Below are 14292 nucleotides of genomic sequence, written 5' to 3'. Positions count from 1 at the left end.
CCTCAGATCAGAATGTAATCTCCATGAGGACAGGAATTTTTGTCTGGTTTATTTACTGCTATACCCCCAGCACCTAGAACAATGCTGGGGACATAAAAGCTACTCAAATATTTTTTAATATTGAATGATTTGAATGCATATGTCCTCTAATTAGAGAGTTTCATGTTTATAGGGTTTACTGATATTTTGAAATTTATATCTAGTATTTTATTACATATTTTATATTTGTTCTATTTTTCCCTCATTTTCCTTGTGCTTGATTGACTGAGGTTTCTTCTCTTTTCTTCATTCTGTTTTTCTTTTTTATTTATTTGGAAAGTAAACATGCTGTGTCTCTCGTTTGACAGTTACCTTAGTAAAATTAAAACTAAAATTTTAATTACAGTATAACATACAGGAAGGGCGCAAATCATAAGAGTACACATCAATGAATTTTCCCAGTGTGTGCATGAGGATCATCTATGGTAACAGATTTTTTTGTCCTTTACCCAGCACCAGGGGCAAAATGGGCAAATTTCCTTCTGCTCCCTGGGGTTTGTCTTATTAATTCTTCTTTTTTTTTAATGGAAGGAAGTAATTCTTTTTATTTTGTTCATTTTTTTCAAAAGAGGCCCATTTGTATAGAAGGAGTATAGAAAGACACTCAATTGTATTTTTTTCCTCGAAACTTTCCTCTCTGTTTTCACGCCACTTTCCTTGACTAAACATTTTGTGCTTCTCTCATCACAAGAGAGTAGGGAACTATTGCAGAGAACTATTAAATGGGTTTAGCACAAACTCCGTTTGTACTTTAGCAGTATGTACGGATTACTTAGAAGAATCTTCTTCAGACTGTTTTCAACATAGTGTAATTCCCAAATCTATAGTGACTCTTCATGGACAGTACTTAATTGCTTGAAAATGGTTTTCAGCCCCATATTTAGGCCTCTCCTTTAACTCTTTTATTCACTTCAGCTTGTTTTCCTCCCTTCCATTTTTTTCTACACTCCAAATTAGTCTATCCACTTCTCATCTTAAGGCGTGGTTTTAGATTCAACACTACCTCTGTGCTTTTCATGTGTCATTTATCTCATTAGAAATGTCTTTTAGTTGTCCCATTTCTTTATTTTTTTCTATATTTTATTGTGTTAAGAACACTTGAGGTCTACTTTTATAATAAATTTATAAGTACACCATATAGTACTGTTAAGAATAGACACAGTCCTATTCATTCTGTGTGGACATAATTCTTTGAGGTCCCTGTTATAAACTCACTTTGGGCAGGCCCTGGGTTATAGCTCCTGTCTTCTGTACACCATGAAGTCAAAACCAGAGCTCAAGGGATTCAGAGCTCAGTGAAAACCCTCAGAGCCAGAGTAGCTTTGGCACTCACTCATTGCCCAGGGTTCCTGGTTACTGCAGGTATGTGGATGCTTCCTTTTAAATCAGTTCTTTTATATTTTTATGAATTTTCCCAAAAAAATATTATTCTTTACTTGTTTTAGTCAGGAGAATCATTCAGATTGTCAAATCTACCATACTCTCTCACTGAAGTTTGATTTATTCTTTCATTCCTCCCTTTAACAAAGTTTTGTTGGGTATATCCACTGTGCCAGGTTGCAGAGATACAGAGAAAAATATCAAATGGTCTCTGATCCCATGGTACTCACTGTGTACTGTGGGAAACAAACATGTACACCGTGAATTATAATGTAAGGCATACTGTAATATTTTTTTAAGAAAGGAAATAAAGAGAACTGACAGTTACGTTGCAATGAACCAGATACTTTATATGCATTGACAAAGAGCCCTGGGAAATAAATAGTACTACCCCCATGTGTACATAAAAGTAAGTAAATTTCCCAAGGCTGTAGGATTAATGCATAGTAATCCTGGGTCCCAGAAATGCTTGACTCTAAAACCTAATATGGAAAAGTGGTCATTTGGTTGTTGTTTAAGTGTCCTGGAAACAGAGAAGAGTGAGCGATTTTATGGTCTCTGGAGAGTGGGAAAGAGGAGGATGGAGGTAAGGAAGGCCTCAGAAGAAGTGACTTCTGAGCTAGATCTTGAAGGATGACTAGGACATCAGCAGGTAAAGAATGGGCATAAAGCCATCTCAGACAGAGGAAAGAGGTCAAGCAAAGTTATAGGGGCACTAAAGCACACGACATAGTCAGTTAACTTAGAATAAAGAGTATATTGGGAAGGAGGTGGGTGGCACGGATGCAGCCATCTAGCCTGGAGGCAGACTTTATGGGGCCTGAGTCCATCTTATGATTGCAATGTATTCTTATCACTCTGATTATAGCACATTATGAAACGTTTGCCATGGCTTATTGGGCTGGAGTAGACATCTGTTTTGCCTACACAGTGTCTACTGTTTTTTCATGATAACAGCTTTTTAATTTTCCTTGGGAAATCCTTCAATCTGAAATGATACCGTTTGGGTAGAACTAATTCTACCTTCAGCTCCAGATGTGAATTTATGACACTGGCTGGGTCAATCAGAGCATCCTATCCCACATTCATGATAACTGGATAGGGGTTGGCATGTCACACAATCAAGCCAATAAGACTCAAATCTGGACCTTTGTTTGAAACTGTTGAGAGGATAATCACTTCTAGTTTTCTTCTGGGGTTCCTAAGAGGACAGATAGCGTGTAAGCTTGTCACTGCTAGATGCCATCTTGCCTTCACAAGGGTAGAGTCTGCTTGAAAATGGAGACAAGAGGGAGGGGAGCAAAGCCAGGAGTAGAAAAAGTAATACTGAGTCCTTGTGATACATACTGTTTGTGTGCCTGGGTCCAGCCATGCCCAAACCTTCTGCTAGGTGAGCCTCCTTTTCCTCTTTTGCTTAACACACTATGATTTGATTACTTGCAATCAAGAGTCTTGACTCACATGAAAGTAAAATGCAACTTGAATAAAGTCAAAGAATAATATCATACTATGTCATCAGTGTGTCAATGTCTTGGGTCTACAAAGAACAATAGGAGCCAGTACATATAAAAAGAAATCAGCAACATTTGCTGAGTACCTATTATGTAACATATGTCAGATTTGGTCCTCACCAAACCCCAATTTGATCTATATTATGATCCCCCTTTTTTAATGATCCCTCTTTATAAATGAGGAAGCTGAGGAATATGAAGGAATATGGAGTTACTATGTTACATAGCTAATAAGTATGAGAGCCTAGGTTTGGACTCAGGCCTTCTACTTCTAAATCCAGTCCTTTTTTCACTCTTGCACAGCTGCCTCACTCAGGCAAGTGACTTTGTATATAATAGATGCTCAGTAAATATTTATAAAAGAAATTAAAATTTTGGTCACACACAGCTTTAAAATAATTCGATAATGGTGAAGAGAACCAGGAAGAAACACAACTCACAGTGGCCATCGGAGTGTCTGTCCAGCTTGGGGTCCTTGGGGCAGGCCTCTGTCTGGATGACGTCAATCTCAGCATCCTGCTTCCTGGCCAGTGTGCTCCTCCTATCCCTGTGGACTTTCACCATCTGGGTTTTTCCAGGTGTGTCTTCATAGGCACCCACCTAAACACATGCAACAGGGACAGTCTGGCGGTGCTTTGGCTTATCTGTTGGTTTTTTGCTTACTTATGCTGTTCTGTATTCATTCATTTCTCCCAGGTAGCCACTGTTTATTCCTTTATTTAACAGAGTCTTATCTCTCTGAGTTTCACAGGAGCACATATAATGTCTTTTGTTGCCCTCTGCACAGCCAGTGAATGCCTGGCACAGAGGCAGGCCCATAGGACAGAGTCAGGATATAATGGAACTCTGACTGCAGGATAGGCTCTTGATATATTTTATCTCACTTACTGTTCATGACAGCCTATTCAAAAAATATCATGATTCCTCTTGATAAAGAATTTAGAAAGGTTAAATGACTGACTTCTGGTCTCATAGCTAGTCATCTGCCCAGGCAGCACTGGACCCCATAGCCCTGTGCTCTTGCCTACCAAAGGATGCTGTGTTCCTTTTGCCTGACATTTCATCTCCCCACCCTCCATTCTTCTGTTCCCCCCCCGCTTCTTTCCACACTTCCTCCCTCCAGCATCTGTCACGCACTTACTGCAGGAAACAACATGCTAGGCCCTGGAGAAAGAGAGAGATGCGATGGGCATAGTGGCTTCCACGCTGGTCATGGAGCAATACATGCAAACAATTAAGGTATATTGTGGTGAATATCATTTACAGCAGGATTGTTCACTGAGGTGGAAATAGGAGGGGCAGGTCAGTTCTTGTGGCTAGGAGACAGGGTGGGGAAGACTTCAGAAGCAGGTTTTATGAAACTCTTTTAAAATTGAAGTAAGAGATTGGTTGAAGGGATAAGGAATACCTGGTAGATAAGTCAACACAGGCAAAGGGACAGAAGTGTTAGTGTCCTCATAAGGGTGGGACAGAGGCTATTGATGAAGGAAGAGTGAAGGGGACAGAGGAGGAAAGACTGGAGGTGAGGCTGAAAAGGTCAGCTAGAATGGAACTGAGTTATGAAGGGTCTTGCACATGAGGCAAAAAGTGTGGGCTTTATCTCCTAGTCTTAGGGAGCCAGGCAGGGGAGAAAGCTGATCAGATTTGCATTTCAGAAAGATCTGGATAGATTGGCAGGAAGTGACGCTGGAGGCAGAGGCGAATTGGGACACTTCTGGCCATCCAAGTATTTCATAATTACGAGATGACGATGGGAGAGGAGATTACTCTCCTTTCGACTACAAGTGGACACAGGGTTCACTGTGACAATCATCTGAAAGTACTTGCAAAAAGGTAAAATAATGAATAGATACAAGGCATGGAATTTCCTGAGTTCTTGGGGGGATCTGGGCAAACGAAGAGGAAAAGAAGAGGAGGGGCATTCTTTTAAGTCACACAGCCAAGAATGAAATTTTTTAATGGGGAAAAATGACAGGGAAGTAATGATATCATTCCACAAATGACACAAATATGGTGTTTCACGCAAATATAGTGACCACCGTCCTTCAGCAGAGCCCCTACTGCAGCACTGCACGGATTCTCTGAGGGCTGTCCTGGGGAATGGTTCCTACAGAGTCAGTTTGAATCACAATGGATTGTATTCCTACTGACCGTACCATCTATATTTGACCCCAAAGAGCACTGCCCAGCTAGACCACCCACCACATTTACCTAACACATTCCAAATAACTTAACAATTTCCCAAACTCAAATCCACTCCATGAAAGTAGGACTATGTCCCTTTAGGTGGTAACCTGACCCCATCTCTGGCTCTTGGCCAGCACTTGGTCAGCACCGGAAAAGGACACACCCCTGCTTTTTTGCCCCTTCATGGTCAGTATCCCTTTTTCTTTCTTCCTTTTTTTTTTGGATGTGGACCATGTTTAAAGTCTTTATTGAATTTGTTACAATATTGCTTCTGTTATGTTTTGGCTTTTTGGCCACGAGGCGTGTGGAATCTTAGTTCCCCAACCAGGGATCGAACCCGCACCCCCTGCACTGGAAGGTGAAGTCTTAACCACTAGACTGCCAGGGAGGTCCCTCATGGCCAGTATCTTTAATCATGTTCCTCTGCTGCCTTTCTCATACGCTCCTGATGAACCCCTTCCCGATCTCTGGCCTCATCACCCATTACGGCCTTGCTCCTGCCCTCTGTCCTTGACATACCATGCTGCTGCACTGGCTCTGGTCCCTGTCTTTTGTTATTAGTGACTTACTTCTTTGAATTATGCCGTTTTGTGACCCTCTGTAAACACCCAAACTGGTCCAGCCCAGCCTCTGGGCCTACACTCCAGTTCAGGCCCACACCACCACCAAGGTGCTTGATTTACCCAAGCCCTGGGTAGAACTGGAACAATTTGATAGGTTGAGATAGGCACATCTCAAACAGGCATCTCAAATGTTTTGAGCCCTAGTAGTAGCCCCAGTGGTATCTATTGTTTAAGCCTCTGACCACACGGTTTTGAAGGGGAGAGTGTCCATTGGATATGGATACACACATATACAGCGTTTACTATTAACCAACAATGTTAATTAATCAATTAATTAATTAACAACAATATATTTCATTTTAATGGTAGCTTGTGGCTTACAAAACAGCTTCAACTACATTATTTCATTTCATTTTCCATCACAAATGAGACAGAATCAGGATGGGAGCGGGGATGGTATAATCAGGTGCCGGATTATTTATTCTCACTTTACACATGAGACGCCTGAGCTCAGAGACTAACGCCCTGTTCTCAGCAGGGCCTCAGAGCACAGAACTTTAAGGAGCCCTCCCTCCAGGTTCTGCAAGAGCAGGGTGGGCACCTGAATGACTGTCTCTTTGTATTTTGCCCTCTGGGTACCTTGCTGAACTCATACCCATCTCAGCCCTGCTTGTGAGGCCTGCTTCCTGGCTAATAAGTGGAAAATCCAAGGCTAGAGTTCAATGTTATTGTCCTGTCGATTGCTTTGATAAAACACCCAACACCCACTGCATCTTCTGACTGTCTCTCTGTCTCTCTGGAGAGCTACATGGCTCAGCCTCTAAAAAGTCACCCCATGAACTGATCCTATTACATGGCTGATGTGGACTGCTTGGTCTGGAACCCTAGAACATAGATACCTTGGAAAGATAGTCTGAATATAGATCCTTTTCTTTTTTTCGTGGTTCCAATTTGCATGGCTCTTTTTCCTTCATTTTTTTATTTTCATCCTCATGTTTCAGGCTGAAATGTGAAAAGATACCAGGGAAAAAGTGAAGGCGAGAGTATTTCGATGATAGAGTACCCCTACCCCCCCCTTTTTTTTTTAAAGATGAGGGGACCAGGATCAAGTCAAACATATCTCCCTGAGTTTCTGCCTGCTCCAATCAATGCCAGAGTGAATTCCTGCTTAAAATCTCTTAACAACTTCCATTGCCTGATGGATAAAACATCAGTCCCACCGTGATCTGGCCCCCAGCTTTCTTTCCAACCCCGTCTCCGTCTACTTCTTCTATCCACGTTTACTCTAGTCTACACTCTCCTAATTCCCCGATCCTTCCATCCCATTTTGAGCAACTCTCCCTTCGTATTTGCTATTTCCCTTGTCAGTCATGCCTTCCACAGCTTACACTGCTGAGAAACCCAGTACCCTTTCCAATCTGTCTAAATCAGCTTACCTCTGAGAATCTTTGCTTGAGTCTCCCAAGCAGCCATATACCCTTTCATCTGTTCCCCTAACACTCTGTCCCTCTATCTTGTATTAAACTCTAGTGTCTATGGATCGGTTTCCAGTTCCTCCACTTTCCCTTGTCAACTAACTAACAATCAGAGCTCTGTTATTTATCTGAATCCCCAGCACTAATGCTGCGTGACCTGTGATAGCAAAGTGATCCCCAGCCAGTATTCCTTCATGAGAGGCATGACTGACATGCACCAGTAACATGGACACCAGCCACAGTGGAAGAGCAGAGGAGGGACAAAGGTGGAGAGTTTAGTGAAAAAGCCGAAAGCCGGGACAGGACACGGAGGAGCATCAGCATTCAGGTGAGAACTTCTGTTTCTGGCATCACAGTGAGGTAGATAGTTCTGCAACTGCATTTACATGGAAAGCAGAGACAGAAGAGCCCTCAAAGAAAACCAGAAGAGGTGGTCGTGAAGGAAGGAGAAACACCAGGAGAGAGTGCTGTTCCCAAAGACAACGGGAAGAATTTTAAGGAGTTTCACTCATCCATTCATCCAATGACTGATGACTCTTATCCACCATTAAGGCCACTAGTTCTAGAACATATATTAGAACAGGGGCTGTGTAGGCAGGGCTGGGTTCCAGCCCCCAGTCTGTCTCTTTCCAAAAGCCTAAGATGAACTTTTCTAAAACCCAAATTTTTCCAGAATGGAGATAAATATAACTGTCAAATTACATTTAATATTGTGACTCCTAGGAATGCTAGGGGAGAGGAGTACATTACTTCTGCTTTAAAACTCTTTTGTGGTTTCCACTGACCTACAGGATAAGGTCTAAATCTGTGCCATCAAGACAGTGGCCACTGTCCACATGTGGCTATTGAACTCTTGAAATGTGTCTGGTCCAAACTGAGCTGTAAGCGGGACTTCCCTGGTAGCGCAGTGGTTAAGAATCTGCCTGCCAATGCAGGGGACACAGGTTTGAGCCCTGGTCCGGGAAGATCCCACATGCTGCAGAGCAACTCAGCCTGTGGGCCACAACTACTGAGCCTGAGCTCTAGAGCCCATGAGCCACAACTACTGAGTCCGCATGCCACAACTACTGAAGCCTGCACGCCTAGAGCCCGTGCTCCGCAACAAGAGAAGCCACCGCAATGAGAAGCCCATGCACGGCAACAAAGAGTAGCCCCCGCTCACCGCAACTAGAGAAAGCCAGCGTGCAGCGAAGACCCAGCACAGCCAAAAATAAATAAATAAATTCAGTTTTTTAAAAAAATTGAGCTGTAAGTATAAAACACATCTGGATCCTAAAGATTTGGTATGAAAAAAAGGATCTAAAATATTTCATTAGTAACTTTTGTGTTGATTACATGTTGAAATGATAATGTTTGGGATCTATCAGGATAAATCAAATACATTATTAAAATTCATTTCACTTTTTTTTTTTGCTTTTTAAAGATGGCTACTAGAAACAAATTAAGTGACATATGTGGTTTGCATTACACTTCTATTGGACAGGGTTGCTCTGAATTTAATTAGGGAGCGCAGGCGCTCCTGGATCCAGCTCTGCACACGACCCCAGCCTCGTTCCTACTGTTCCCACACCACACTTTGTGCTCAAGCATCATCCAGCTTTTTGTGGATCCCTGTACTGGCCTCACGGTTCAATACTACGTCTTTGCTCCCACTTGTCCTTTGCCTGGGACATGCCTTCTGACATTTTCACCTGGCCAGTTCCTACATGTTTTCATGACTCAGCTCAGTTGTCACTCTTGAAGGAAGCATGCCTGGTGCCTCACCTCTGTGTTTTCATAACTGCCTTAGCAGTGATTATATGATATTGTAATTTCCTACTTACGTGGTCATTGTCCCTCCAAGGGACCCCCTCGACCCAACCACTATGGTCTCCACTCTCATCTTGCACTAAGCATTAGAGATATATTCTATTCATTTTCGAACCTCAGAGTCTAGCAGTGTCTGAACAGAGAAAAAGCTCAATAAACGTTGAACTAAATAGGTAATCATCTGACACGTGCCTCCTATGTGCCCAGCACCATGCTAGATACTAGAAGGTAATTGCAGGGGTCATGAATTTAGGGTCAGGCAAGAACCCAAAGAGAGAGACGAAGCAGGGTTTTCTCCCATGATTCAGCTCGTGTGTGTTTTAGCCTCAGCCAGGAAATGTTGATACTTGCTCCTCCAGAGCTCATGGACCATGTTTATTTTAATGCATTAAAAAGATGCATGGGCTTCCCTGGTGGCACAGTGGTTGCGAGTCCGCCTGCCGACGCAGGGGACGTGGGTTCGTGCCCCGGTCCGGGAAGATCCCACATGCCGCGGAGCTGCTGGGCCCGTGAGCCATGGCCGCTGAGCCTGTGCGTCTGGAGCCTGTGCTCCGCAACGGGAGAGGCCACAACAGTGAGAGGCCCACGTACCGCTAAAAAAAAAAAAAAAAAAAAAAAAGATGCAGACATAGAGAATGGACTTGAGGTCACAGGGAGAGGGAAGGGGAGTCTGGGACGAAGTGAGAGAGTGGCATGGACATATATACACTACCAAATGTAAAATAGATAGCTAGTGGGAAGCAGCCGCATAGCACAGGGAGATCAGCTCAGTGTTTTGTGACCACCTAGAGGGGTGGGATAGGGAGGGTGGGAGGGAGACACAAGAGGGAGGGGATATGGGGATATATGTATACGTATAGCTGATTCACTTTGTTATAAAGCAGAAACTAACACACCATTGTAAAGTAATTATACTCCAATAAAGAGGCTAAAAAAAATTACAAACAAAACAAAAAAAAACTCCAGGGGGAGAGAAAGAAAGAGAGAGAGAGGGAGGGAGGGAGGGAGGGAGGGAGGGAGAGAGAGGCAGACTCTGAAGAGTCAGGTAAAAGCACTGTTATGTGCCAAGGCCCTGATCTGGACCAAGCATGAGAAAAATGGGCCCTGCCCACAAGGAGCACACAGACAAGAAGGGGAGGGGAGAGTGAGGATGAACTGGAATCTAAGCAAACAAACAATATACGTGACATCAGTGCAAACGTGTGTGTGCCTTACAGCAGTACTGCAGGGAAGGGACCGCTTACTTCTCTCTGAGGAGGGGAATTAGGAAGGCTTCTTACAGGAGGGGACATTTGATGGTTAGTAGAAGTTTGCCAGATCATTAAGTTGGGGTGAATGAATGAAATGAGCAAAGGCAAAGAGGCCTCAAACAGCATATGGTGCATTTTGGAAACGGTAAATTCTTTGGGATCCAAGTGATTGTTATATGCCTGTTTGACTGTGTCTCTCCCACTGGGGAACCCCTGAGGGTAGTGGCTAGGTCTCTGTCACTGCTCCAGCCCTAGTGGTTAGCAAATGGCCAGCATGCTGGGGACTCAGCAAGCCTCTGCTGAGGGAGTGCAGTGTGCTAGAACGAGATGGACCTGACAGGCCAGGCAGGACCTCTGAGCACATTTTCTGCACCAGGCGCCTTGAAAGGTGCTAGGGGTGTTGAATCAGGTCAGGCACTGGAAACAGCTGGCCCATTAAGGAAAACCAGTGCAGTGCAGAGTGTTAGCAGCTGATTAATGCTTTTCCTTTTGACGATAAAACTCACCTAAGTTCTTGATGGAGAAAACTCTTCCAAGGCTGAAAGTAAAGAGGAAAATGGTCATTTTCAGAAACCTACCCAAGTCAAACCCCAACCAGGCCTCTGTTGTTTGGTTACAGATCATTAGAGACCTGACCGGCCAGTGAGGTCTCAGTACAGAGCAAAGGTAGACGTTGACAACAGAACATTCTATGAACTGCTGCCAGTGTAACTGAAGATCAATCGAAAAGAAAACAGGCATTTCTGAAGGTATGGTGCGTGCCAGTGGGAACGTGTAATTTGACTTAGAAAAATAAACTGTTCGCTGCACATCTTTCCAGGAATGCATCTGTAGAATAAAGAACTTTTAAATCTTATGAGCAAACAGGAATGTGCGATATTTGAGCAATGTTCCAGTGGGCAAAATTGGTACAGGCAAGTGTGCAAGCCATGCTGGGAAATCCCCATTCCTGATCACGTACCGCCTGATCAAAAATCAGCTCTCAGGTAATCTAGACTTGGTGCCATTAAAATTATGTCCCAATGGCCATAACATTGCTCCTCATTTAATCAGTTGTCACATATATGATGCCATTCCCTATCTGGATTCTAGCCAAGAACCTGAAGAGAACAGAAAATATCTAAGCATCCAAAATGCTGCCACAAAGTCCAGGCCCAAGAGCTCATATACCCTCCTTTGAGGAGAGCCTCACGGCTTTCATTCAGGGATGACTGGCTCTCATTTTCCATACAATCCTAGCAGATTGGATGGCAGCACTGGTAGAAAACAAGTCAGACAGACCTTGCTTAGTATCTTTGCTATTGTATTTATAGGTTATTTAACCTCCCTGAGCCTTGAGTTCTCATCTGTAAAACGCAAGCAGGGACACCAGCTCACAGGGTGACCGGGACACACACACAGAGACACAAGTGCCTGTCCCCAAACAGGGACTTGGTGTGTGCTCGACCACCTGAGAGACTCACTGCTGGACACAAGAGGCTGACAGGAGAAGGAAATAATAATTGATAGAAATAAGAAAACAACTACAGCAAACAGACCGTAGTGGTTTGGTGTGAGGGCAACTGGCTCTGAATACCTACAAGGGCCCAAGAGCATCTCACAAGAAAAGCATGAACAGTGCCCATTCAGCCCCTTATACTCCAGGGGACTCCAAGTCATCAAGAAAGGGTGAAATCAGATTCCAGCCACCGAGCTCAAAAACACTGAGATGAACGTAATGCATATCTGAAGGTTGAAAGATATATATATATATATATAAATACTTTCATGCTTTTTATTTTGAATGAGATAAAATTTGGTCATTTGGAAAGTTCCCTTGTGCAGAGAAGTTTATTATTTGCTGATATTGCCAGCTAAGTGAAGCATCTTAATGAACTGTTTCTGCTTTTGTTAATAATCATTTATAGTTTTCTATCTATAAAGTGTATCACAAATGAACAATCCTTTCCAGTAAGCATTAGAACCATGAAGCAGAAAGATGAAGGACCTCAACTAAATGTACCCAGTGATAAAGGAGCAGTACCTTAACTGTCCCAGTTAAAACATTAGGTAAGTGCCTACTGTGTGCCGTGTGCTATATTAGGTGCTCATCTACTTTGTCTGGCTTAGTTCTCTTAGCAATTCAGTGAAACAAGTATTGGCCCCTTATTTATTGAGCCTCTACTACTGCAGATTAGGTAACCACAGGGCATATGCTTCCTGCCCTCACGGGGAATGCACCATTTTACAGAAGACACAGCTGTAGCGCAGAGAGGTAAAATGCCTGGGATAGATTCCAGCACTTCCTATTAAACTGTTTACTTGAATTTACCTCTTTTCATTCTCACAATGACTTCTGATGGGGATGCTTCTATGACCACTATTTTGCACGTGGGGAAAGGGAGGTTCAAGGTCACACAGACAGGAGCCAGGATCAAAGCCCGTGATTCTGCTTGGGCCCTACCTAAATCAAGTTGCTAGCATTGTGCCCACCAGAAGCCCAGAAAATATGCCTTCAGGAGTCTGGTCATTCTTGTGAAAGCACAGGAGCCCTTCTCTCTGAAGGGACAGTTATTAAAGGCCAGTTGGTGCTGGCCACCCTAGATAAGGGGCCAGGAATGGATTAGGACCACCTTCTCCCATCCTAACACATTTTCTGTCTCTGATCTTACAGGGCCTCAGGCTTCAGAATCTTAGCAGCTAGAGTCTGGAAAAGCCCCTCAAATCAGGGGAAAACCCAAAACACAAACCATTCCTCCCTCATGAAAGAAACTACTTCAGAATCAACTCTGCACACTTGCTTTAGTTATGAAGCTGATAAGAAGAGAAGAAACAATACCTTTTGGAGTTCTTCAATTCTGACTTCATAAGTTGCTAAAATAAACATGAAAAAATTAGTTCAAGGCAGTTTCTTATAGTACCCATTTCTTATGCAGTATGCAGGGTTAAAGCAATTATAGAAGGTGGCAGAGTTCAGTTTTCTCAACCTTCAGAACAATCTGTCTATGGGAGCCTTGTCCACGTGGTTTGGGAAATTCTCAGGTCATTGATCACGGTATCATTTCTGGGGGGATTTCTAGGATGGAATGTACAGTCAATTTGTTTCAAAAACATTTGAAACAATTTTCAGTTTCCTTTTTGTTAAGTAGATTCATACTCTACGATGAAGAGAAAGTGCTGCAATTTAGTGGTAGCAATCAGAAGGCAAACTTGAAAGGAAAGGGAAAGGAAAAAGGCCAACAAAAGTCCAAATCCCGCTTCAACAAGTCAAACTCCACAGCACGCCTAAAAGTGTTCGGCTCCATGAGCGTTTTGTTTCCTTAGTACAGCTTGGAAAGAGGAGACTGGCCACCAACGAAGGCTCGAATACCTTTTGATTTTTTCCAAAAGTTTTGTGGGTTTTATTTAGTGACGATGCCAAATTTAACCATTAACAAATACAAGTAGTAGCAAGAATTTGGGTTCTCAGCCTAGTCCTGCCACTTCCTACCCGTGGAACTGCAGACAAATTACTTCATTTCTTTGAACCTCAGATTGCTCATCTGTGAAATGGGGACAACTGGAACCTGCCTTCCAGAGTTCATGGGGAGATGAAAGGAGATGATGTAAGTCACGTATACCTAGCAGAACACCAGACGTTGTATAGAAAGTGACGTTTTCTGATAAAATTGCTAATTTAATTTTTCTTTGCTTATAAGGTATCTATAAAAGTTTTCCTCCTACTGCTAATGAATATGCATGCATAATAAACAGGACTTCCCCAGTTCCTTTTTTCTTTCTTGCTGCTAGAGTCCTAAAGCTTTAGTTTACAGAACTGACCAAACAATAACATGCATTTCTTAGCCATTATTATTCTACACATAAAATCCATTAATAAAGTAAATGAAATCACAGTTTTTCTTTAGGGACTATGTGCATGTGAGTGTTGACACAGGGACCTAAAATTCTGTGTGGAGGATTAATAACATGTACTTCAGCTTCGGTAACTGTACACTCTTATTTTCACCAGTTTTTGAATCAACACATTTTATTCTGCTATTACGTGCTTTAAAAACATTTAAGAATACCTGTTTATAAGCAGTCTGCCTCATCCTTTTCA

The 14292-nt window shown here is 42.9% G+C and overlaps 1 protein-coding gene across 1 annotated transcript in view; it reads right to left on the bottom strand.

The window, feature by feature from the left end:
• The window catches only part of FYB2 (FYN binding protein 2), an 87229-nt gene that overhangs the window by 36290 nt on the left and 36647 nt on the right, over positions 1-14292 (bottom strand). The window contains 4 exon segments of the mRNA XM_067025757.1: positions 3371-3530; positions 6580-6682; positions 10721-10752; positions 13033-13067. Coding sequence (XP_066881858.1) covers positions 3371-3530; positions 6580-6682; positions 10721-10752; positions 13033-13067 — 330 coding nt within the window.

Source organism: Kogia breviceps, chromosome 1 (assembly GCF_026419965.1).
Source record: "Kogia breviceps isolate mKogBre1 chromosome 1, mKogBre1 haplotype 1, whole genome shotgun sequence".
NCBI lineage: Eukaryota > Metazoa > Chordata > Mammalia > Artiodactyla > Physeteridae > Kogia > Kogia breviceps.
The sequence above is the reverse complement of the archived record's forward strand: the minus strand, read 5'-3'. Positions and strand labels throughout refer to the sequence as shown.